Source organism: Macaca nemestrina, chromosome X (assembly GCF_043159975.1).
Source record: "Macaca nemestrina isolate mMacNem1 chromosome X, mMacNem.hap1, whole genome shotgun sequence".
Lineage (NCBI taxonomy): Eukaryota > Metazoa > Chordata > Mammalia > Primates > Cercopithecidae > Macaca > Macaca nemestrina.
Window position 1 is genome coordinate 145,887,597 of NC_092145.1, and position 27,438 is coordinate 145,915,034.

General features: G+C 36.5%; 2 protein-coding genes across 4 annotated transcripts in view; one reads left to right on the forward strand and one right to left on the reverse strand.

Moving 5' to 3' along the window:
* LOC105478149 (motile sperm domain containing 2) overlaps positions 1–11,243 on the reverse strand; it is a 51,544-nt gene extending 40,301 nt beyond the window's left edge. For both annotated transcript variants that reach the window (XM_011735182.3, XM_011735181.3), the window contains exons 1-2: positions 11,091–11,243; positions 10,870–10,939 (exon numbers count right to left, since the gene is read on the reverse strand). In XM_011735182.3, coding sequence (XP_011733484.1) covers positions 10,870–10,939; positions 11,091–11,099 — 79 coding nt within the window. In that variant the 5' untranslated portion in view covers positions 11,100–11,243. The remainder of the gene's footprint in view (positions 1–10,869; positions 10,940–11,090) is intronic.
* A 141-nt stretch (positions 11,244–11,384) lies between these two features.
* The window catches only part of LOC105478148 (FA complementation group B), a 77,915-nt gene continuing 61,861 nt past the window's right edge, over positions 11,385–27,438 (forward strand). The window contains exons 1-6 of one of the 2 annotated variants that reach the window (XM_011735174.3): positions 11,386–11,638; positions 12,049–12,107; positions 15,822–15,942; positions 19,257–20,277; positions 25,451–25,603; positions 26,807–26,899. In XM_011735174.3, coding sequence (XP_011733476.2) covers positions 19,327–20,277; positions 25,451–25,603; positions 26,807–26,899 — 1,197 coding nt within the window. In that variant the 5' untranslated portion in view covers positions 11,386–11,638; positions 12,049–12,107; positions 15,822–15,942; positions 19,257–19,326. Of the gene's footprint in view, positions 11,639–12,048; positions 12,108–15,821; positions 15,943–19,256; positions 20,278–25,450; positions 25,604–26,806; positions 26,900–27,438 lie in introns of both variants that reach the window. The other variant, XM_071088833.1, reaches the window with a different exon arrangement.

Consider the following 27,438-nt stretch of genomic DNA (forward strand, 5'->3'; position numbering starts at 1 on the left):
TCTCTTAGACTGCATGCAATTAAGATCTTTAAAAATCCTTCCTCTGTGTTTTCTAGTAACCATGCTGCTTTTTTTCTCCTTTTCTGCTTCTTGCTGGAGAGGACTTTTTCTCTATTCCCCTTTTCACTCCTCCACTGGTGTGGAAGTCAAACATTTTATTTCTGTCTTTCAAGGGTTACCCTTATTTTAAGTATTCACATTGAAAACAACAAAATCTGAAGTTAATACCTCTACTGTCATTCTGAAAGTTCCTTGTAATACTTTACCTCCATTTCTTCTACTCTTAATATTATTTCTGTTATTTTTTCTTACTATCCACAGTTAGATTTTTTATTTACTAATTTGCCTACCCATTTCTTTGCTTTTCATTACTTCTTGCATCCCTCTGCTTCTTTTGGTGTACTATTTACTTACTAGTGAAGTAGACGACGAGTAGTTGTTCCCCCACCCCCAGCAATGGTCAATCTTAGAATGCCTAAAAAGTTTTACCTTCACTTTTGAAAAAATGTTCTAAGTGAGCAGTTATTTCCCTTAGCGCTTTCAGAAAATTATTTCACTGTTTCCTGGCAATACTGTTACTGATGAGAAATCAAGTATCAGTCTGATTTTTGTTTCTTTGTGGATAATGTGTCATTTCTCTTTGGGTTGTTAGATTTTCTCTGTCCTTGGTGTTTTTTGGTTTCACTAAAATATGCCTTGAGATTAATTTCTTTTTCTCTATGATGCTCAGATTTTCTTATGGTTCTTTAATCTGAGGATTTGATATCTTTTATAAATTCTGGGTTACTGTCAATTATTATTTCTTCTAATAGCACTCTTTTTTTCCTTCTGGAAGTTTGATTAAATGTATATAGGGTTTCTCATGCCTTTTATTTTTCCTTACACATTTTTATCTGTTTGTTTCCTTCAATGATCTGGGTATAGAGTAAGTACTTGTGGAAAAACTTTAAAATTGTCTATGAATGTCCTATGTCAATTGTGAATATATAGCAGCATAATGGGTAAAGAAAAGCTTCTGCAAACCGTGGCCCAACTAGTAAGTACTCTAATATCAAAGAAAATTCTACACATATGTGTCAAATCTTTATAGTCACTACAAATTCAGCTTAAACTAGTTTTGATTGAAATGTAGCAAACTTTTGTCCTCCTATTCCTTGCAAAATGGCTGCAGGAAGAAAAAATCCTTTAGGAATTTCTGTGAGCACTACTCAATCTCCTAGAGATCTTATCAAACCAAAATTCTTGTTAGAGGGTAAATTTTCAGTAATGAAAAACATTCATATGATAGAGTACTACTATCAAGAGCACACAGTAGATTTGGTAAACAGACCACTCCTCTCATGCAAGCTTTCCAAATGACAATGACTAAAAACAAACTGATATCTTAGAAATCACAGTATTCTAGTTACAGATTCTATTTTTTTTTTTTTTTTGAGATGGAGTCTCACTCTGTTGCCCAGGCTGGAGTGCAGTGGCACAATCTCGGCTCACTGCAACCTCCACCTCCCGGGTTCAAGCAATTCTCTGCCTCAGCCTTCTGGGTAGCTGGGATTACAGGCACCCGCCACCACGCCCGGCTAATTTTTGTATTTTTAGTAGAGACAGGGTTTCACCATCTTGGCCAGGCTGGTCTTGAACTCCTGACCTGGTGATCCACCCGCCTTGGCCTCCCAAAGTGCTGGGATTCCAGGAGTGAACCACTGTGCCCGGCCCCTAGTAACAGACTCTTTAGAATCGCACATTTCCCTAACCATTCAGAATGAGGATATATGAAGAACAGGTATAAACAACTTAAAGAGATGAGTAAAAAAAGAGTATTCACTAGGCACTGCAAAAAGTCATTACTGAAAAGAAACATTAAAAAATAAATAGGTTTACCAATTCTCTATCCCAACACAAATTTATCACTCAAGTCTCCAATGTGAAGTTACAATCTGATATTCTCTAAAGCAGTCTTGATATTTTTAGATATGTAATAAGGACATAAATTGATAACTCTCTTTTAAAAATTAATTTTTTAATTGACAAAAATTATATTTATGGTATACAACATGATATTTATATATTGTGGAACAGCTAAATCAAGCTAACTGACATGCATTACTTCACATACTTAGCTTTGTACTGAGAACACTTAAAATCTACACTCTTAGCAATTTTCAAGTATACAATACATTGTATTAACTATAGTCTCCATGTTGTACAATGTATCTCTGGAACTTATTCCTTCTGTCTGACTGAAATTTTGTTTCCTTTGACTTATATCTCTTGAATCTCCTGCCTCAACCCTCACCCTCCAGCCCCTGGTTAACAGCCATTCTATTCACTACTTGCATGAGTTCAACGTTAAAAATCTAAAAGATTCGCATTTATGTGAGATCATGTGGTATTTGTCTCTCTGGGATTGGCTTATTTCACTTAACATGTCCTCCAAGTTCACCCAAACTGTTAACAAATGATAGGCTTTCCTTCTTTTTAAAAGACTGAATAGTATTCCACTGTGTGTGTATATATATATATATTACATTTTCTTTTTCTTCCTTTTTTTTTTTTCATACTTTCAGTTCTAGGGTACATGTGCACAACGTGCAGGTTTGTTACATATGTATCCATGTGCTATGTTGGTGTGCTGCACCCATCAACTCCTCATTTACATTAGGTATATCTCCTAATGCTATCCCTCCCGCTCCCCCCACCCCATGCCAGGCCCCGGTGTGTGATGTTCCCCACCCTGTGTCCAAGTGTTCTCATTCTTCAATTCCCACCTATGAGTGAGAACATGCGGTGTTTGGTTTTCTGTCCTTGCGACAGTTTGCTCAGAATGATGGTTTCCAGCTTCATCCATGTCCCTAAAAAGGACACGAACTCATCCTTTTTTATGGCTGCATATATACCACATTGTCTTTATCCATTCATCTCATAACCTCTTAAAATCTTTTCCTCTTATTCTGATGATGACAACTTTAAAAAGGTTGATCTTGAGAATGTTAATGATGGAGCAGAATTTAAGCAAATCCAAGTGTGTCTGTTTATTTATCTATCTTTTAAAGGCTTCCTCACTTGGAAATAATAATAACTCATTAGTTATGAGCACTGATCTGTGATCACCTGCCAGATGCTAGCCTAAAAGAGCCAGGTATTGCAGATGCAAAGATGAGTGGAGCCTGAGCTAGTCCCTTGAGTGGTTCATAGTCTAGACACATAGGCAAACTCTCCAGTATTATAGTTACATTTTAAATGTCATTTTCCTTTCAAGAAAGAGTAATCAATAAGGACAATCCCTGTTATATGTTCCCTTTACCCTACAGGAGTTTTTTCCAGTTACTGCTTATCTTCCTGTCCTTGAAATTCTCTTTTTTGTTATCCACAATAATAAAGTTTCCTGGTTCTCCTACTTCTCTAACCATGTCGTCTCCTTCAGCCTAACAAAATGAAGGCATTCCTCAAAGCTAACTGCTTAATTAAAAAAAAACCACACACACAAGGACAAAATAAAGGTATTTTCAAGACCAAGAAAGTTTACTACCAACAGATCCCACCAGGAGAAATCTGAAGGTTATACTTTAGTTGAAACAACAATGACCCAGGATACAAGATCTGAAACTCAGGAAGAAAATAGTAGTAAATACATGGTAAGTAAACAAACACTGACACATAAAACAACAATAATAAATTGGGGGAGTAGTGAATTTCGGGAATCAGGTTGTGCTAAACAATGAACATATCTTACATGGAATAGAAAAGAGGGAACACTCACTCTGAAGCTTAGATAATCTTGATGTTAATATTGCACAAGAAAAACACTAGAAAGGAAAATTATAGGCCAATTCAACAATACAAATGTAAAATTCTTAAACTATTAGTAAACTGAATTTAGCAATTTATTTTTAAAACCATATCAATGTAATCTACCATATTAACACAGTAAAGGAGAAATACCAAATGAAAATGTCATCAAATACAATAAATGTGTGCAACAGATGAAGAAACTGCATTTAGTAAAACACAATAATCAATCATGATCGGAACTAAACAAAACAAACAAAAAACCCAAACTAGCAAACCAAAAGTGGAAGAAAATGTCTTCACTTTGATAAAGGGTATATACAAAGATCATACTTAATGGTGACATGTTCAGAGCTATCTTTCTATCATCAGGAATAAGGTAAGTAGGCTATTACCACTGGTTCTATTCAACAGTGTTCTAAAAGTTCCAGCCAATGTAATAAAGGAAAAGCATTGAAAGATTTAAGAATTGGAAAGTTAGAAAGAAAACGATCAATATTTCAAGGTGGTTATTATGTACATAAAAAATCCCAGGTAAATTATCAGAATTTATAAGAGTAAATTCAATATTAATGGAAAAAAATCATCTATATTTCTCATAAACCAGCAACCATCATTTAGAAAATATATATTAAGACATACCACTTAACAACAACAAAAATAAAACACATACAGTATTTGGGAAGAAATATAACAAAAGATTGTGTTAACCACTATAAGGAAAATTATAAATCTTTCAATAAGGAAGACTTTAGCAGATACAAATATATACCAGGTTCTTGGATAAAAAGACTCAACCATGATAATGTCAACTTCCATGAAATTACATTCTGATTTAACATAATACCACTGAAATCCCAGCAAAAGTGGTTTTTGTTTTGTTTTGCAGAAATATGATAAGCTGATTCTAAAGTTTACATGGAAGAAATAAGGACCAAGAAGAGTTGGAAGGAGTAATTTTCACAGAAGCAGAAACCAAAGGTCCTATCATAAAGGTATGAAAAAAAAAAAAACCGCTCAATCTCACTGGTATTCAAAGACATTAAAACCACAATGAGATCTCCCAACACACCCATCAGATGGGCAATTATTAGTTTTTTTAACTTGCAGTGCCTATTGTTAGGGTGTAGAAGAGTAAGGATGCCCAAATACTGCTGGTTAAAATGAAAACTGGTACAATCACTTTGGGAAACAGTTCAGCATTACCTACTAAAGTTGAACAAGAAACAATGCGCTTATTCTACCACCTACCCATTTTACTGTTGGGAACAAACCCTAGAGCAGCAGTTCTCAAACGTTTTGGTCTCAGGACACCTTTTACACTCTTACAAATAATTGCAGACCCTCCAAAAGCTTCTTTGTTGATATGGGTTATATTTATTGGTAGTTACTGTATTAGGTATGAAAACTGAGAAAAAGAATTAGACATGAGAACATAAAGTACACAGTCTATCAGCCATCAGAACAACGGCATCATCACATGCCACCCAGCCTCTGGAAAATGCCACCATATGCTTGTGAGAGGATGAAGGTGAAAAAGGAAAATGGTAGCTTAGTATTATGAAAATAATTTTGACCTCTCAAACTCCTTGCAACGGCCTCAAGGAACCCCAGTTCTTGAACCAACTTTGAGAACCACTGCCCAAGAGAAATTCTTGCATGTGTGCACCAGACATGTATAAGGATGTTCATAGCTATACTGTACATGATACAAAAACCTAGAAACAACCCCAAACCCATTAATTGGTATATTCATCCTATGAACTACTACACAGCCATAAAAAGTAATAAATTAGTCATATCTGACAATATAACTGAATTTTGAGCAACAGAAGTAAATCATGAAAAAATATATTCAGCTTTAATATAAAGTTCAAAAAGAGGCAAAACCTAATGAAGTATCGGTGATGAATATGTCATAGGCTGTAAAACTAATGAGAAGGAAGAGAATGAGTAACATCAAATGCAGAAAAAGTAACTGTTCCCTGAATAGCAGGCACGGGGATACACAGGAGGCTTCTAAAGTACTGGGAGGCTCTAGTTCTTTGGCTGAGTAGTGAGCACATGGGTATTTATTTTATCCATGTTTTATACGTTTTGTACATAAACAGAATTCCAAAACTCAAAATTAAAAAATAGTAAACCAAAACAAAACAAAAATGAAAAGACTAGAAAGTCACTTTTAATGGCAAAAACCACAATTACTTTTGCACCAGCCTATTAACTTAATAGCCATAGAAGAAACCACAAAGGAATGGGTAATTTTGAATATGTTCAAAAACTGAAAAAAAGTAAAAGTGACACAAACAAGAAAAGCCCAGACCAATATTAAAAGTCATACTAATAAAAAAATGTTTAAACTACAAATGGATGTGAATGCAGGAAAATAATTTACTCTTATTAGCAATCAAAAGCAAACTAAAACAACCATCAGTTAAGAAATAACAACACTAAATATGAGTAAGGGTGTGGTAAGACTAACACTTTCCTACAAGCTGGCAGGAATGAATATTGGTGCAACTTCCATGTAGGAAGTTTAGCACATATAATCAAAGGCCTGAAAAATATAAACACTCTCAAAACCAATAATTCAGTTTCTGAACATGAATCTTAAGGAAATAATCTGAACTACTGCACACACAAAAAAAAACTGTATTAAATGAAACTGGAAAGAATCTAAATGTCCACAAAGGGACTATCTAAGACAAAAGATAAGAAAACTATCTTTTATTTATAGAACCAAATATTGAATGGCTATACAATGTTGCTTACTTCATAAATACGGAGAAATAAAATCATGTCAATAAAAATGTATTTTATAACACACAAAATTATATACAGAATAGTTTTTTGTTTTTTTTTTTTGAGATGGAGTCTTGCTCTGTTGCCCAGGCTAGAGTGCAGCGGTGCAATCTCCGCTCACTGCAAGCTCCACCTCCTGGGTTCATGCCATTCTCCTGCCTCAGCCTCCCGAGTAGCTGGGACTACAGGTGCCCGCCACCATGCCTGGCTAATTTTTTTTTTTTTTTTTTTGTATTTTTAGTAGAGACGGGGTTTCACTGTGTTAGCCAGGATGGTGTCGATCTCCTGACCTCGTAATCCACCTGCCTCAGACTCCCAAAGTGCTGGGATTACAGGCGTGGGCCACTGCGCCTAGCCCAGAATAGTCTTCTAACTTTGTTTTCTTAAATGTATAGAAAAAAGACTGTAGGCTGGGTGCAATGGCTCACGCCTGTAATCCCAACACTTTGGGAGGCCGAGGCAGGCGAATCACCTGAGGTCGGGAGTTCGAGACCAGCCTGACCAACATGGAGAAACCCCGTCTCTACTAAAAATACAAAATTAGCTGGGCATGGTGGCGCATGCCTGTAATCCCAGCTACTCAGGAGATTGAGGCAGGAGAATCGCTTGAACCCGGGAGGCAGAGGCTGTGGTGAGCCGACATTGCGCCATTGCACTCCAGCCTGGGCAACGAGTGAAATTCCGTCTCAAAAAAAAAAAGATAAAAGACCGTAAACAATGTATCCACTGTTATCACACCTATCTCTGAATGGTGAGTTTATGGGGGTTTCTCCAGATATTTTTGGTATGACCCAAATTAATTTAAATGAATTCATATACTTGTAAAGCTAGACAACAAACCTAATTACAAAACCCATAAACCTCTCAATGGCTCTCCATATTAACTAAAGTACAAACACATCACTTTGGTGCCCAAGGCTCTCTACACTATATTTCCACTGTATTTGGCCATGTGTGCTTACCCTCCTTAAGGTTATCAAAGTAGACTTCCTACTGCTTCCGAACATGCCCCATATCTTTTGACCTCAGTGCCTCAGTTCAGACTATTCAATCTGCCTGGATCACCTTCTCTACCTGGCTGCGTTCTACCATCTTCCGAAGTTCATGAGAAACACCACCTTTTTAATGAATGTTTTTCTAACTCTGTGCTAAACTAGTCACCCCATCCAGATGTTATTTCTCTCTTTGATTTCTACAGAAAATATTTTAGCACCATTACTCTTAATACAATTTACCTTAATTCTAATAGCTATCTTTGTTTTAATGCCTCTACTAGGTTGTAGTAGTTTGAGAAGGGGCTCTATCCTTCCTCTGCTCTTTCTCTAATACTGATACACTGCTTCCCAGAATTAGGCATATAATGAGTACTTAAGGAACTTAATAAATTGTTGTCACAAGAGATTAGTCTCTTCTCTTGGGCATGAGAAAGAGGAAGAAAGAATGGGAAACGTTTCTCATTTGAGACTCAGCATGGAATTTCTCAGAAACAATAAGGAAACAAGTACCATAATTATGGGCTAATATTTTATTCTTTTTGCCAGCTAAAAATCTATACATAATGATAACTTAGTTTCTATGGACACAAAACTGTGCTTGGCATTCCTAAGAACCTACCTCCAAAAGCATTTCTGGAATACAGTTTGTGCTTGAAGTGACACACTTGCAGAAAATAAATATTTTCCTTTCATCGACTTTGCTTAAGTCTGCCTTAAGCCTCTTCTGGAACAAAATACTGTTAATGACAATAGAAACGGTGAAAGAAAAAGAAGGAAAGTGGATGTTCTAAACACCTGAGTTAATTTCTAAAAGCAAATTCTAAGGGGAAAACACAGGCAAACTAAAAAAACAACCAAAAAAACACCCCTTTTATTATCACTTTCCAATTCTACTTTTATCTGTTGCCATATTCCAGGAAACAACTGAAACCTTAAGGTAAGAAGGTCTTCAAAGGCTTCTATTTTCTTTTTCCATGCAAATCTTTAAAATTGGACTAATCTTCTTATGTACATATTTAAGTATTGCTATATCTATTCAGTAAGTATATATTGAGAACTGTCCTGGGCATACAGAGGTGAGTAAGACACACAAGGCCTCTGCTCTAAATGTCTATAGGCTGCTACAGAACCCATGTACATTCTACTGGAGAAAATGAAAAACATACAAACCAATGAACAAGATAATTACAGATTACGATAAGGGCTGTAAAGCAGAGAAAATAAACAACACAGGGAGACATTCAATAATCAGTGAAGGCCTCTCAGATACATTTAAACACTGAAAAGAAAAAAGGACCAAGCCATGCGCAATACCTGGGTAAAATCTTCCCAAGCAAAGACAAGTGGAAAGGTCCGAGATGGAAACAGCCTCACTCTGTTTAAGGAACACAAACAAGGCAGTGTGGCTAGCTGTGGTTTTTCAAACTGGGGGTCACATTTTAAATTGCGATGTTAAGTTTGTGGGTAATTGCATTTTTTAAAACGAAGTCAAATAGAAAAAATACATCAGAGAGTCACATGTTTTCAGAAGTATTCTTTAATGAACTTTTGCTTCAGTTATGTGAGTGTGCACATGTTTGTACTGGGTTGCAACATATAACATGTATCTTACTTTGAACCGTGGTCAAATCTGCACTAAGCAAGCAGAGTAGTAACAGATGATGATAGGGGGTGGAGGGCTGGCAAGAGCCAGATCACACATGGCCTTGAATTATAGGCCACCATAAAGAATTGGGATTTTATTCTAAACGCAGTTGGAAAGGCACTGAAGGGTTTCAAGCTGGAGAGTGACATGATCTAATCCGACATCAGGGTATTGCCAAAAGATTACTGTAGTGAAAATCAGAAGATATTTACACTAGTCCTGGCCTAGCCAATAACATCAGGGATTTTGAGCAAATCTCTTAATCTCTCTAGACCTCACTTTCTTCATTTTAAAAACGAGAAGGTTGCCCCAAGATGACCTTTAAGATCTTGTTTATTGCCTAATTTCTGCCTGTATTCTGCTTCCTTCCTTCAGCATAAATAAATGACTATTGGGGTGTTACTAGCTCATTAGGTCTAATTCTGAGTTACTTCGTAAAATATTATAAACCATGTATTCACTGCTATAGTAGTTACATTTCTGTAGAAAGCAATTGAAGAATGATCTCTATTGGAACCAGCTATATTATTAGAAATAGGAACTCTGGGTGAAAAGTGAATCAAGTGCTTTTGCAACTCTCCGGAACAAAGTTTGGGGTGTGAAGAAAATTGGCAAGGAGGTATGAAAAGATTTACTGACAAGTATTTGAAACCGATTTCCAGATTTGTTCTGTCATCAACTGATGTATAATCTAGGATGGTTTAAAGTTGCAGGGAACCTCTGCTGAATACTAGCCAAGATGTAGAAGCTTCACTCCTTTCACAGTAACCAAAATGACAACTGAGGCAAAATATTCACAGAGAGTCTACTATATGTTAAGACATGCTAGACGGTTTGATACATGTTTTTTTAAAATTTAATCCTACTATATTATTTGCACTTCATAGATATGAAAACAGGGGCTCTGAATAGACAAGCTATTTAGTGGCAGGGTCAGGATTATAATCAATCTTAAGGTAGGCAACATATAAATCCTTATTTAATTCCATATTTACAATAAGTTATTCCATATGTTTTACAAAATTACTGTACAGGTATTAAATATTCAGTTAAGTACCTGACAACTCAAGTATCTGTGACATCTGGACACAGAATGTTCAACCAATAAATCAATTCTGGACTCATTGGTACTTTGCAAGATACAGTTTGGGATAAGAACTTGTTCCAGCATTGGAGGGCCTATTCTGTGGGTAGCATGCTGGGTTGTATGAAAGCGAGATCAAGCAAAATATCCAAGGAATTTGTATACCCGATTAAGTACACATCAATAGTATTATGGCAGTTTCCAGGTACATTTTCTCTAGTGTTGCTGGTGAAAGGCCAGCAGTGGAACCGTGGACTGGACAATGTCACCCGTCTTGTGGGCCTAACAAGTATCCTGCAAGTTCCATAAACACGAGGACATGCTAAAAACTTAACCGATTTCCAACTTACATTAATCCTTTAAAGGGAGCATGGGACACACCACTTGACCATTTGAAGCAGCACACACGGCTTGTCATGGAGAGGAAAACCTTTGAGACGTGCCCAGCATCATTCTTGTGAGGGTTGAAAGGGTACCTAACACCTCCCACAAATACACTCACAAACACTCCAGCAAAGTTGGGGATGCTCACTGCACACCCGGAACAGAGTACCCACCTGTCACATACTCAGCTTCGAACCTCCGCCGGGTCTCAGAGATGAGCTTGACTCTATTCTGGGCGTGATTCTGGATGGGAGACATGACCGGACCTTAGATACTACTTCCATCAACCCGCTTACCCTCAACCCAGGCCACCTGCACACCAGCGCTCGGTCCCCGGGCCTTAGAGGCGGCTTCCGGGTCCGGGGGGCCAGCGGCGGTGCAATAGGCTCCTCACCTCGGCCATGATCACGGTCGTGGAAGTGATCGCAGTTGTCGCCGTCGCCCGTTCTATCGTCGCCAACCGAGTATCTCATCACCCGCCAGTCCCGCCCAGAGGTAGACAGAGAAGGGTGGGAGGGGAGGCGGTCGCGTGACACCGGAAGGCGGACAGAAGTGCTGCCGCACCGCCCAATCCAATGCGGACGCCTGGGTCTGGGGGCGGGACCAGGCCCTCAGCCTAGGTCCCATTCGTTTCTCGTCCGGCCTCGCCCCGCGACATCCCCCGCACTGCGGTCCCGCCCCCGCCAGCCGGGAGATCGCCGGCGCTTCCCCTGCGGAGCTCCGCCCTAGAGAGCTTGCCGGCTATTTGCTTTCACAACACTCCCAGGGCCCCGCCTCCTCAGCCTCCCTTGGCAACCTGGCTGGCTTCTAGGCTCCGCCTCCTCTGCGTTCGACGACGCAGCCTCCGTCCGGCCTCCCAGGATGCAGCGCGCTGGCGGGAGGTTTGGAGCCAATGGATACAGTATCCGCGTGGGGCATCCGGTATGTTGCCGCTGCGTTGAGGTAGGATGGGGCTGGCAAGTCTTCCCTTCCCGGGACTTTGCAGAGGGGGCGATGGGGCTGCATTTCCTCCCCTTGTCCCCGCATTGCGGGAGAGAGGGAAGGAAGTGGGCATTCCGAGACCTGGGTCTGCCATTCCTTGGAATTATAATTGGATTTTAAGTGCTACATTCGGGGATTATTTCTCTTGAAGCTTTTTTTCATCCCTTCAGTATCCTTCCAACTTGGAGTGTGAGATGCTTAATGAGCAAAATTAAATCTTTACTTAATTACATATTTACAATAAGTTATTCCATATGTTTTACAAAATTACTGTACAAGTATTAAATATTCGGTTAAGTACCTGACAACTCAAGTATCTGTGACATCTGAACACAGAATGTTCAACCAATAAATCAATTCTGGACTCACAGGTACTTTGCAAGATACAGTTTGGAATAAGAACTTCTTCCAGCATTGGAGGGCCTATTCTGTGAGTAGCATGCTTAATGAGATGCTTAATGAGCAAAATATCTGTGAAATCTTTAATTGTTATATAAAGTTAAATGATAAAAGCGTCTTTCGGCTTATTAATTAAGATAGTTCTCAGCCGGGGGGCGGGGGGATGTGGGGGGCGGTTTTACCACCCAGGGGACCTTTGGCAACGTCTGGAGGCATTTTTAGTCTCCACTGCTGGGGGCCGGGGGCCAAAGAGATGCTTACTGGCTTCTAGTGGATAGAGACCAGGGACGCTGCCAAACATCCTGCTGTGTACATGAAAATTCACAACAGTTATCCAGGGCAAAATGTCAATAGTGTCAAGGTTGAGAAAGATTTCGAATTAAAGGGACTGGAACAAATTTTGTTCGTCAGTTAAAAACGATTGAAAGAAAATAGTTGCGCATACAATATTGCCTTTTGTAAAGTTGAAAGACACTGAAAACTACAAACAAGTTGAAAGAATAGTCCCCCATATTTCCATCAACCGTAGTCATCCATGACAGAATGGCATGTTAGCATCTTTTGTCCTAGACTTTTAAATATATTTACACTTTTTGGGAAAAAATGAACACATTGTCTAAACGTTGTTTGACTACATCCTTAAAAGATATTTCAGATATAACTAAAGTCTCCTTCTACCTCTACTCACCTATCCTGGACGCTTACTTGTTCAGAATCAACAGTCATTCAGAATTTGGCATGAAATGTTTACAGTTTTACATTTTCTATTTTGGATCATACTGCCTGGGTTTGAATCCTGGCTCTGTCACTTCTTATCTGTAAACCTTTGAGAAGATCCTGAAACTCCATGCCTCAGTTTCTCCATCTATAAAATGGGATAGTAGCAGTGCCTGTGTCATAAGGATGTTGTGAGGAAGAAACGAGTTAATCCAAAGTGCTTAGAACAGTACCTGGCACTGTTTCTTCAGGAAAAAAAAAATAGTACATGGCACTATTTCTTGAGAAAGCACTCAGGGAATGTAGCCATTGTAGGTAAATAGAACATATATAATGCTGTTTTATTTGTTTTAATTTACGTAAATATACTGCAGTGTACATTTGTCTGCAACTTAATTTTTAATTCATTTTATTTTTGAAATCTAACCATGATTTTATATATATATATGCATATACATATACATATAGATAGATCTAATTTGTTCCTTTTAACTCTCGTATGATAGTCCATCTATACTCATTCCCCTATTGGTGTTCATTGAGGTTTGTACTTTTTTTATATTGCAAATATCAGCACAGTGAGCATTCTAGAGCAATGTATTCATTCATATGTGGGATTATGTCTCTGGGTTTTTATCTACAAATGAAACTACTGGATATATGCATTTCAGTTGACTGCCAAATTACCTTCAGGGTCATCTCTCCCTTTTATTTAAGTACTCATAATTTTCTTCTAATTGTTAGCTCTTCTTCCAGTCTGATCTCACTCACATTTTTAACACTGTCACCAGGATCTTTATAACTCAAAAGTACAGTCCTGTGATTTCTGTTTTTGAAGTCTTTCAGTGGTTTATCATTACTTATATGAGAAATTTAGAAGTCCTTAATATGACATAAAAATCTTCTTTAATGTAATCTTCCCAAATTCTCTAGTTGATCGCCATTCTCCCACATTTACTCACATTTCAGGTATATTAGATAATGTTGAAAAAGGTGAGATCAATTCTGTGTAGGGCCCAATAAATAACTTACGTAGGGAGAAAAAAACTTTTAACAGTGGCCCTATTTTGTAGGAATGTTAATTTACTTTGGTTAACAATGTCATATGTCTTGGAAAAACAACATCTATCATTATTATCTTCATAAAATTATGTTCAGTATTTTTAGGTGCCATTTTAGTTGGGTGTCTTAATTCTACTTTTTTCCCAAGGATACTTTCGCTTGGTCACAATTGATATGGTTTCTTAGACTTTTTGGATCTCATCTGCTCTTCTAGGATAATCTGGAACCACACTGATAGTTTATTTGAAGAATTATCACATTTATAGGGCCAAAATGATTTACGAGCATTTAAAGAGAATGAACAACATGTTTATTAAGTGGGGGCGGGGGACAGTAAAGAATAGATAAGGATGGTGATTTTATTGCCAGCCTACTATTGTTGTGTTAGCATATGCTTGTATATATTATCATTTTTCTAGTATACACACACATCTGTTTTAATTTTATATATAAAATAGATACAGTCAACTTTGATGTATGGTAATATAGAACAGGAAAAGCTCAAATTAATTATGTAGTATTTTATAAATAATCTGCTTTCTGGTCTCCACGCCCTGCCCTGCCACCCTGCCCTACACCGCCATCCCTAGTTACTTCTTCTGTATCTTCTGCAGCCACTGTTACAATGTTAATAAGTAAAAAGTCAAATAACCCATAGGCTAGAATAGTAAACCTGGCACCCTGATAATCAGGGTTTAAAATAGTGAGGGGTTGCTTATAATTGGACTAAGAACCTCTAAACTGAACATTAGTTTGATTTGTTTCCAGATATGTTTCTATTTTTAAAAAAATGCCAGTTATTTCATGGCCTGCAGGTTTTATGAACATAAGCCAAAAACTTTAAAAATAGACGTTGCAGCAGCAATACTTCATATCTACTCTCTTAGCAGTTACACCTCAATAAAGCTGGGAAAAAAGTTAAAATTCATTTTAGCAATGAATTAAATTTTAATTATTTAGTATTAATTAGATATGATAAACAGCAAACATTAAAAACAAATGAGATTGGAAACATGTTGCATTAGTATAAAATATAGTGGGTATGCACATATATGTAAATTCAATAAGTCTTGCAAAAACTTTTCACTCAATAGTCATTTATGTTTTTAGATCAGTTTAAGTTCATGAGAATAAGTTTGCTTTTTGCCTGGAGATCATATTGAAAGCAGGTTGAATTAGGATTATACAACAGAGTTTTGAATGCCATGCTAAGCTTCATAGCAATGGTTCGCAAGCTTTTTTTCTTTACACCATTCATATGTTCTATACACAGTGTTTAGCATCTATTTTTCCAGGTAGTAATTCAAGAATCACAGGTCTATTGAGAAAGGCAAGGGGCATGCAAGCTTTTGGATTAGGGGGTGGACAGTGACAGGATCAAGTGTATGTTTTAGAACAATTAACTGATGTATTAAATAGCATAAATGAGTTGATGTTTTGGAGGGAAGAGAGATTAGATTAAGGAAGACTAAGAAGCTTTTACCTCAACCTGAGAGATCACAGCCTGAACTATAGTAGTGGCAACTGGAACAGAGAGTTGGAAGTTAGATGTTTCTAACTTAGGGAACTTGATGATGACATTTAAAGAACAAAATGTAAGGGGCCTAACTTTCCTAAATTCTGACCATTTTATAATCAGATTTTCCTTACTCCTATCACACTTAAGTTACTGGTAAGTGAACCAGAGCATTGTACTGATTAAACATTAGTTGTGATATTTAACATTAAAATAATAAAATTCATACAGAGGTGATTTTTGTTTGCTTTTGATATTAAGAAATCTGAAAAACTTTGACTAGGTAGTAAAAGATGATGAACTCTTAGAGCTTTACCTCAGAATGTGTAATTTTCATGCTTTTCCTTTCTAGAAATCTAGGAAACCTGACATGGGACCTTTGGTAAATACATTATTATTCATATATTTTGATGGAATATAACTAATACATTTATTTTCTCTAAACTATAGTGTCATAAGTAAAAGCCACACCTTTGATTTACCTACCCTATCTTCTTTACTGATGAAGCTGAAACTACTTTGTGATGGCTGTTGTCCTAGATCTTTCTGTTAATTGCCTAACAACAAACCAGTAAGCCAATGACTTCTTTTTTCTTCTTTATTTACCTGTTGTTATTGACACATTGTAATTGTGTATATCTAGAGAGTACAGTTTGATGTTTTGATACATACATATATTGTATAATGGTCAAGTCAGGGTATTTAGTGTATCCTTCCCTCATGAATGTATCCTTTCTTCCTGGTAAGAACATTCAAAAACCTCTAGTTATTTTGTAATAAGTAATAAATTACACCTTACTGTTAACTATTTTTACCCTACTGTGCAATGGGACACTAGAACATATTCCTCCTATCTAATTGTAACTTTCTACCCTTTGAGCAACCCCTCCCCATCCTCCCATCCTCTCTCCTTTCCCCAGTCTCTGATAACCGGTATTCTACTCTCTGCCTCCATGATAGCAACTCTTTTTAAAAAAATTTTAGATTCCAGATATTAGTGAGATCATGCGGTATTTGTCTTTTTGTGACTGGCTTATTTCACTTAACATGATGTCTTCCAAGTCCATACATATTGTTACACATGACAGGATTTCATTTAATTTTGTGGCTGTGTTAATAGTATTCCATACTATGCACCAAAAATTGGTATATACACCAAATTTTTTAATCCATTGATTCGTTGTTGGACACGTGGGTAGATTCCATATTTTGGCTGTTGTAAATAGTGCTGAATAAACATGGGTGTGCAGACATCTCTTTGACATTGATTTCATTCCTTTGGATATAGACCCAGTAGTGGGATTCTGGATCATAGGGTAGTTCTATTTTTAGTTTTCTGAGGAACTTCCATACTGTCTTCCATAGTGGCTATACTAATTTACATTCCTATCAGCAGTGTGTAAGTGTTCCTTTTTCTCCACGTGCTTGCCAACCTTTGTTATCCTTTGTCTTTTTAGTAATAGCCATTCTAACTGGAATTAGATGGTATCTCATTGTGGTTTTGATTTGTATCTCCCTGATGATTAGTGATATTGAGCATTTTTTTTGTATACCTTTTGACCATTTGAGTGTCTTCTTTTGAGATATGTCTATTAAGTTATTTTGTCCATTTAAAAAATTGGGATATTGCTGTTCTTTATATATTCTGATATAAATCCCCTGTCAGATGTATAGTTTGCAAATGTTTTCTTACATTTTGTGGGTCGTCTCTTTACTTTTTTTTTTTGGCTGTGCAAAAGCTTTTCAGTTTGATGTAATCTCATTTGTCTCTTTTTGCTTTTGTTGACTGTGCTTTTGAGATCTTATTTAAAAAATCCTTGCCCAGCCCAATGTCATAAAGTGTTTCCCCTGTGTTTTGTTCTGATAGTGTAATAATTTCAGGTTTACATTTAAGTCTAATCCATTTTGAGTTGATTTTTTATATGGTGAGAGATAGGAGTCTGGTCTCTGCATGTGGATATCCAGTTTCCCAGCACCACCATTTATTGAACAGACTGTCCTTTCCCCAATGTGTGGTTCTCGGCACCTTTGTCAAAAATTAGTTGGTTGTAGGTACATGAATTTATTTATGGCCTCTCCATTGTGTTCCATTGGTCCATGTGTCTGTTTTTATGTCAGTACCACGATGTTTCAGTTAATGTAGCTTTGTAGTATATTGTGAAGTCAGATAGTATGATGCTTTTAGGTTCGTTCGTTTTGCTCAGTATTGCTTTGGCTGTTAGGGGTCTTTTGTGGTCCCATATGAATTTCAGGCTTGTTTTTTCTATTTCTGTGAAGAATGTCATTGATATTTTGCTAGACATTGCACTAAGTCTATAGATTGCTTTGGGTAGTATGGCCATTGTAACAGTATTAATTCTACCAATCCATGAACATGTGATCTTTCCATTAGTTTGTGTCATCTTAATTTTTTTATCAGTATGTTATAGTTTTCATTGTAGATATCGTTTTGACATTTTTGGTTAACTTTATTTCTAGTTATCTTTTTTTTTGTAGCTTTTTTAAATGGAATTGTTTTCTTGATTTCTTTTTCAGATAGTTCGCTTATTAACATATAGAAATGCTGCTGATTTTTGTATCCTGTGACTTTACTGAATTTATTAGTTCTAACAGTTTTTTGGTGGAGTCTTTAGGGTATTCTCTGTATAAGATTATGGCATCTGCAAACAAGGACAGTTTTACATTCTTCTTTCGGATTTGGATGTCTTTTATTTCTTTCTCTTGCCTAATTGTTTTGGCTAGGATTTCTTGTATGCAGTATATAGAAGACTGAATAAAGAGATCAACAACTTTTTTTATACGTGTGTTCAATATTGAGGATATTCTTTTGTCTTTTATTTTACTGATTATTTCAAGTTGCCTTTCTTATAATGAGTTTGTTCAGAATAAGGGAATGCATGCCAGGGCAGAGTGGTAGTTAAAAAGTGTAGACTCCGGAGTCAGAAGGCCCCTTTTCCAAACTAGCACCATTGCTGATTACTATTAACTGTGGATTAGTGTTGTAACCTTGGAAAATTTTCTTATCTTCTTTAAAATAAGGCTTTCTTGCTTAAAAGGTGGAATAATAAGAGTACTTATTTTAAGAGAATAGTTATTAGAATTAAATAATGCATGTATTGTACCTGCCATATAATAAGCTTGAATGATTGATAACTATTGTTTAATTCTTGTGTTCATTATAATAAATTGTTTTAATCCTCTATTTTTTTCCTAATTTGAATAAGAGTAGTGACTTCGTTGGGTCATACAAATGCATTGCCTTTGTAAACTAAGATTTATTTGTATTAATCCTATGGAGATTTTTTAAAGCCTTGTTACAGCATCTCCTAATTTTATTCCTGGGGTTTCTTCTTTGTCTTAGAGCATGTATAGGCTCCTGTCTCTAGAAAGCAGAAGTCCAATTGCCTGGGCTGTGGGAGAAGTATAATTGAAAATCACCGTATTTGGGGAGAGTGAGTTGCAAGACAAGTAAACCACTAATTGAATTGTCATTCTAAAGGGGCTAAGGCAGAGAGTGGGAAACCACATTAGAGTTGTTAGGTTTGAAACAGAGAAGTATAACCCTTAAGCAATTTTCTGAGCCAGAACAAATATCTGAAGTCACTTTTAATAGAGCATCTAAAGCTTTACATATATGCTGTTAACACTTTCAGTTATCTTTTTTTGATATGGTTATTTGTATTCTTAGCAAACTTTTTTAAAGGGTCTAGAGAAATAGTATTTAGGATTTTTTTGATAAGTATGATATTGTCAAAATAGTATAAAAAGCTTAAAATGTTTACTTAATAAAATGTACAGTTACCTATGTTGTAGTTCTCTAACAGAAATGTGTTTTCTTTTCAACTCTTCCTACTTCATGGCAGTTTTTCCTCATTTCTTTTTTAGGTTTGGAAACATCAACTGGAATCAATTTGCATTTGAAAATTAGATCAGCACAAAGACTTGATATTGTGGAATGACTAGCAAACAAGCAATGTCATCTAACAAACAAGAAAGGCTCTTGTGTTATAATGGGCAAGTCCTTGTTTTCCAGTTGTCTAAAGGAAATTTTGCAGATAAAGAGCCTACAAAAACACCCATATTACATGTCAGAAGAATGGTATTTGACAGAGGAACAAAAGTATTTGTTCAGAAGTCCACTGGATTTTTTACCATAAAGGAAGAAAACTCTCATTTAAAAATCATGTGTTGCAACTGTGTGTCAGATTTCAGAACTGGAATTAACCTCCCTTACATTGTGATACAAAACAATAAAAAGAATAATGTTTTTGAATACTTTTTACTGATCCTTCACAGTACCAATAAATTTGAAATGCGTTTGAGTTTTAAACTAGGCTATGAGATGAAGGATGGCCTAAGGGTCCTTAATGGCCCTTTAATTTTATGGAAGCATGTCAAAACATTCTTCTTTATCTCTTCTCAAACTGGCAAAGTTGCTAGTGTGTCAGGTAACTTTTCCTCTATTCAGTGGGCAGGGGAGATTGAAAATTTAGGTATGGTTTTATTGGGACTAAAGGAATGTTGTTTATCTGAGGAAGAATGTACTCAAGAGCCTTCAAAATCAGATTATGCAGTTTGGAATACCAAATTTTGTGTATATTCTCTTGAAAGTCAAGAAGTATTAAGTGATACATACATTATTCCTCCTGCTTATAGCAGTGTGGTGACTTGTGTACATATTTGTGCAACTGAGATCATCAACCATCAGTTAAGAATATCTCTCATTGCCCTTACTCGAAGGAATCAGCTGATTTCATTTCAGAATGGAACTCCTAAAAGTGTGTGCCAGCTTCCATTTGGAGATCCTTGTGCAGTTCAACTTATGGATTCAGGTGGAGGAAACCTGTTTTTCGTTGTATCCTTTATGTCCAATAATGCTTGTGCTGTATGGAAAGAGAACTTTCAGGTACTACACTTACTGTGATAATAATTCAGTTGGTGGTCTCAGACCTTTTAAACATGTCTGTACTTCATAGAGTTCATTCTGGAGTCTTATTATTTAAGTCAATTTTCAGTTCTGTACTTGAAGTAATGTATATTACATTGTTCTTTTTTCTTAAAGTTACCTGAATACAACCTGATGGTGTTTTTTTTGTCTTGCCATTTTGAGTCATAAAGCCTTTGAATTGTTTGGAAATGTGTAAATACGTATGTAACTATAATTATGTATTTACTTTCCTGTTAGTATAACTTTCTAATTTTTATTAATATAGTAGATGTGCATTTTCACTTACAATAAGATTATTAGTGATTTGACTAGATAGATAAGCCTTCCTGGAAAATTTGAATCAGTTTTTCATGTTTTTATTTTTTATTTTTTATATATTTTTTTGAGACAGGGTCTCGCTTTGTCACCCAGGCTAGAGTACAGTGGCGTGATCTCGGCTCACTGCAGCCTCCGCCTCCCAGATTCAAGTGGTTCTCCTGCCTCAGCCTCCCGAGTAGCTGGGATTACAGGCATGTGCTACCACGCCCGGCTAATTTTTATATTTTTAGTAGAGATGGGGTTTCACCATGTTGGCCAGGCTGGTTTCAAACTCCTGGCTTCAAGTGATCCGCCCGTCTCAGCCTCCCAAAGTGCTGCGATTACAGGCATGAGCCACCATGCCAGGCCAACTTATTAAACATTGATACTTATCTGTTTAAATTTACTTGTCTCTGATTCATTTCTGAAAGTGAAATAGAGAAATTCCTAGAAATCTGGAGAGAGAAATAATTGTTCTCCGGAGACAAGTGGTAAGCATTACTTTTTCTAAAAACTTGCTCAGAGATTTTATTATGTTATATTTTGAAATGCAGAACAGACCTTTGAGCAAGTATGCTCTTTTAAAGTAAGTTTGGAAGTTGCTCTAAAATATTTATTGGTATTGAGTGTTAAATAACAGGTAAAAAGGCACAGAAAACCAATAGGAAATTAGAGTTTTGTAACTGAGTGTCTCCACCAATAATATTTCTCTGACTGTTTTTTTGGGTAATGTCGCATCCTTCTGGCTTAAAATGTATTCAGTTATGTGATTTGAAGTGTTTACGAATTAAGACAAATCATTACTAGTTAGAAATGTCTCTTCCAAAAGTAGTACACTATACAATTTTTAGTTTTTGTGCTACTTAGGAGAAAAAAGCAGATATTACCTTATTTTGTGTGCCCTGTCCTTTTAATTAGAAGCTCAATGAAAATTTTTATCATATTGTCACCTCTGTATGGAATACTGTTAAATGTTTTAGAAAGTTTGAAATTCATTTTTAAATGTGAATCATTATTGTTTGTGTGGGGGGAGGAATGTCAAGTTGGAATTGTGAATCAGGCTTTGCCTTACCAAGTACTTTTATATTAATAGGGATTATTTTGAATCTCTGTAATACATATGTATTCTCTCTAATACATAGAGAATGCAAAAGGAAAATAATTTGGAAGCTATCCTATTTTATTTTGAAAGCAGTCTTTTAAAAGCACATTATACATTTATTTGAAAGTTATTTGGAATTGTCTTTTTCTATTTTCTTTTCCTTTAAAGAAATGGTAGGGGGAAAACATCTGGTATACCCTATAGTCTTTTACTGTGGTCAAGGTAATACAATAGAAAGAACACACTTAACCGGGGTTTGAATCCCAACTGAGCCACTTACTGGTGTTACCTTAAGGAGTGTAATTCTTGTGAACTCATTTTCCTCCTTTATGAAATTTGGGATCATCCTGACTGAGAGGGGAGAATTAAGTCAAATGACATTGTAAAGTGTCTTGCACAGAGCTTGGCATACAGGAGGAACTTAGTAAGTAGCAGGTATTACTCTGTTATGTTACTGTTAGACAAAAGTCAGGGCTGTCCTCAGTTATTTGCACCTACTCAAGATCCCCTATTCACCTAGATAAGGAAAAAACAATTCCTTTATATGTCATTAATTGTAATACTCACTCTCTTGAAGTGGGTTTCCTCCTTGGACCCTGTAAAGCTTTGCCACTAACATGTTTACCCAAGGCAGGAGACTGCATCATTCCCTGTAGGTGGACCTGTAACTGCTGCTTCCCTGACTCGAAGTTGTGTTCTAGGGCACTCTCTCTACAATGGACCACTATCTTTTCCACACATTGCTTCCCTAAGTCCCTACTGACTTACCCCCTAAGTTGCTTCTTCAGGAATTCTGTACTTCTAACTTGCTCTCAAATACCTTGTTTTAAAAGCTCTGGAATTCACCCTGATATCTACAAGTAAGTGCTTCAAAGTTGCCTCTAACCCTGCCACTTTGGGCATATTCAGGTCCTGCTTCTATCTTGGTATTATATTTATACTCAACTGCTTAAAAAAAAAAAGGGAAATATTAGTTTAGGGTAAAATATTCAGTTACTTTAAAAACAGAAATAAGGCTGGGAACAATGGCTCACGCCTGTAATCCCAGCATTTCAGGCTGCTGAGGCAGGCAGATCACTTGAGGCCAGGAGTTCAAGAGCAGCTTGGCCAACATGGTGCATGCCTGTAGTCCCAGCTACTCAGGAGGCTGAGGCATGAGAATTGCTTGAACCTGGGAGGTGGAGGTTGCAGTGAGCTGAGATCGCCCTGCTGCACTCCAGCCTGGTTGACAGAGCAAGATCTGTCTCCAAAAAAAAAAAAAAAAACCAGAAATAAGACCTAAGAATCTAGAAATAAAGTGGGAATAGAAATAATTATGCCAAAAACCCAGATTAAGACAAGTAATTCCATTTGAACAATTACATTTAGTTTTAACAGTTAAGACAAAAAAATAAATATGATGGGTTTTACAACTGAAAGGAACATACTACAAGGGAAAATATTTTTTCTAACATTAGGTTCTGAGAAGAATTTGTGTGGTATTTTGTAAAAGGTTTTGAGTAATAAGATGAATACCTTATTAAATAATAAGGTGGCTCTTTGATAGCAGTTTTCCCCCAAAATAGAAAGCGATAGAAGCCATCTTCCTTTGGGTTGGCTATGGATCCATCCATCCATCCATCCTTTTATTACCTCATTCCAAGAAGGAATTAAGCCAGCTTACAAAGAGAGGTAAAATACAAACAAGCATAAATTAGAGTAAATAATGAAAATCAAGGTTAGTGTTTTCCCAGATCAACACTTCATAAAAGCCCGAGGTATGATGTTTAATGTGGTAATAGGACCTGAAACAGAGGTGAATCTAAAGTAATACATGATTAGCTTTTTTCTTCTTCGGCTTTCTCTCTTGAGTAGAAATTGTCTCTGCAAGTTTTGACAAGAAACTATGTGGCAGGCATTTCAAAATGGAGATCATAGGCCGGGTGTGGTGGCCCATGTTTGTAATCCCAGTGCTTTAGGAGGCCAAGATAGGAGAATTGCTTGAGGCCTGGAGTTTGAGACCAGCCTGGGCAACATAGTGAGACTCCCGTCTGTACAAAAAATTAAAAAATTAGCTGGGTGTGGTGGCATATGCCTGTAGTCCCAGCTACTTGGGAGGCCGAGGTGGGAGGATTGTTAGAGCCCAGGAGTTCAAGGCTGTAGTGAGCTATAATTGTGCCACTGCACTCCAGCCAGGGCAACAGAATGGGACCCTGTCTCAAAAAAAAAATCCATCTGTCAATAAAATTGAGGTCATTGTCAAGTATACCGGAAGCATAGCTATTGGTGTGTTGTCGATAGAGGTTAATGTGTTCTGGTGCTGTGCTGTCTAATATGGTAGCCACTATCCAGATGTAGTTATTCAACATTTGAAATGTGGCTAGTCTGAATTAAAACAGGTTATAAATGTCAACCATCAAATTTCAAAGATGAATAGAATAGAAATGGTAACATCTCTCAATTTTTTAATGATTACATTGAATTGAAATGACAATATTTTAGATGTATTGTGTTAGATACATTAAAATTTCATTTTTTTTACTGCTACCAGAAAATTTAAAATTATATGCCTTGTATTTGGAGCTCACTTACCTTTCTATTGGATGGCACTATTCTAGAGCTATAGATTGCAAATATGTGTGTGCATACATGTATGCATACATAGTTCTGTGCTGTTTTCTTGCCAAGCACATTCTTATTACTAATGTCTCTTCCCATAGTCCATTATACTCCATGATACTGGTGGGAGAAAGGGAGGATATGGGTTTACAGATAAGCTGTCTCTCTGCACAAGTGAAGAATCAACTTTGGAAATTAGCCTTGTAGGGGAAGATTGATATTTGGGTATGTGGGTTGAAGAGCCTTACTTTCATTCTTGCTGTAATGAGAGCTACCCTCCTGTATCATCTAGATGATGTATCTGTGCTCCTGGAATTCTGAGAAGGGGTTTTAGCTTTTTTGTCTCAGGGAGAAGGGGGATTTGATCCTCATGGTGTTAGTTTTCCCTGGGACCAATCTTGAGGCTTTCAGCTATATGTACCTTTAAGAAGTTGTCCTCTATTTTAAATGTGAGGTCTCAGGTTCTGATATAAACTGACCAAATCATTCCATGAGGCTAGGATGGTTCTGGCTGTTCCACTCTTAGGACCCCTCACCTGTGTACCCGATACTAGCTGTATTCCCCTCCATACCCACATCAGGGTTTAAGGTTTTAAGCTCATCTTGATTCTACTATAGGTGAGTTTGTATTAAGAGCTCTTAAGGTGTCTACTAGTACTGTCTGGTTACCTAACGCAACTGAATTCCTTGGGTAATTTGTCTGATCATAAATATATATCCACTAAGAGTTATGGGAATGAGGGTCTTCCTTAAATTAGCTGTGTGAGAGAAAGAATCTTCACTAGAGTTTGACTCATGATAAATGTTAGAATTTCCAAAGGTTTAGTCATGAAAAGTGTTAGAACTTATAGATTACAATAAAATTTTAATATAGAAATCAAGAACGTGACAGTCCCTGGACAAACCTGAATAAAATATTAAATCTAAGTACCTTGCTCTTTATGAAGTTGTTATAACTCTTATATTTTCTCATCCCCTAATATCTTTATTTTTAGTTTTTGCTATTTTCATTACTCATTTATAAGATTGAATTTTACAAATTACAACTACATGAAACAAAAGGACTTAATTTGTTTATTTCACATTTGATTTTTTTTCTTGTCTATTCCTCCTATAATGCTCCCTTTCTTTTAGGTTGCTGCGAAGTGGGAAAAACTTAGCTTAGTACTGATAGATGACTTTATTGGAAGTGGAACTGAACAAGTACTCCTACTTTTTAAGGACTCCTTGAACTCAGATTGCCTGGCTTCATTTAAAATAACAGATCTTGGAAAAATAAACTATTCAGTAAGTTCTATTTACTTATGGTATTTTAAGAACCATTTCAGAAAACTTAAGTGCCCAAAAGCTTTGACCTATCATTTAAATATTTGTGGTTTTATACTTAAAATTTTGAACTTTAAAAATATATAGATTGAATCTTTTAAATATATACATTGAATCTCCTTTCAACAAATGTTATACAAATTGACCATGCTTTTGATATAAATTTGAATTATAGTACATCTGGTGATCACTTAAGTGATAGCAATACTATAAATTAACTTTATTCTTGCTTCTGAAAATCACATTTTATACCAATAAATATAATATTGGATTAAATAAGGAATAAAATGAAGCAAAACTGCTTTAGTAAAGGAAGTAACAGCTCACAATATCTTGAGATCTTGGACATAAGGGAAATTATGCCCCTGAAGTTTCAAATCAATAAAAAATCTCTCAAAGCCTCAGTTTTTTCATTAGTAAAAATAGCATAATTTAATTTTTCTCCAGTTATGGAATTTTAGGATTTTTTGAAAAGCTAATGAGAGCCCAGGAATTCAAGGCTCCAGTGAGCTGTGATTATTATGTTGCACTTCAACCTGGGTGTTGGAGCAAGACACTGTCTCTTAAATAAATAAATGGAAAAATGTTTGCTCTTTAAAAAGAAAACTAACCAGCTGATACTTTGTAAAGCAGTATATAAATGTTAGGTGGTAGTAGTAGGAACCATAATAATTTTTTTCTAGTTATAAGAAGATGATGGGGAAAATATACAGTTTGCCTTTGGTTTTTTTTTTTTTTTTTTTGGGAGACTGAGTCTCGCTCTGTCATGCCCAGGCTGGAGTGTAGTGGTGCAATGTCAGCTCACTGCAACCTCCACCCCCTGGGTTCAAATGATTCTCCTGCCTCAGCCTCCCAGGTAGCTGATATTATAGGTGCGCGCCACTATGCCCGGCTAATTTTTTGTATTTTTAGTAGAGACAGGGTTTCACCATGTTGGTCAGGCTGGTCTTGAACTCCTGACCTCAGGTGATCTGCCCACCTCGGCCTCCCAAAGTTCTGGGATTACAGGCGCGAGCCACCGCGTCTGGCCTAGTTTGCCTTTTATAAAATAGTGTGTAGCAGGGTGTTCTGACTGGATATACTTTAATTGTGTTTTGTTAGTTTTATGAATTTTCAATTATTTCAAAATTTCAGTCTTAGTGTATTTATTTATTTATTTATTAGAGTGAACCATCGGCTTGCAATGAAGATGACTTATTTGAAGACAAACAAGAGAATCGTTACCTGGTGGTTCCACCTCTAGAAACAGGACTGAAAGTTAGTGTCTGTTTGCTTCTTTTGCTTTTCGATTGGTGTTATTCTAAATGAAGGAAAGAACGTTGAAAGAAAGGTCTTTAAAGTATAAGCAACTTGGTGCTTGGGGAAAAATGGTATTTCAAAGGATCTTTATCTTTTTGGCACCTGTGTACAAACTATTATGATACTACTTATAAATGTATCGTCTAAACATGATACCTTTTTTATAGTAAGACTCTATAGATTTAATAAGCCTCATGAGAGAAAATAGAAGCAGCTCACTTTTGAAAACACGTTCTTTCCGGGATCAGTATACCACAGTATCTTTTTAGAGTAGCAGTGAATATGATAAATCATAATACATTGCAGACATGAACAGTTTACTCTCATATTTTCCATAAGAAGCTCCCTAAAAGAGTTTTTTGTTTTTGATTTTTCCCAAGTGTACCAAGGTAATGCACATTCCCTATAAAATACTGAGGCTTTGCAAATAAATGTCAAAACAAAACAAAACAAAGCTAATGATTGTCTGTGATTCCACTTCTTTGAAATAACCAATT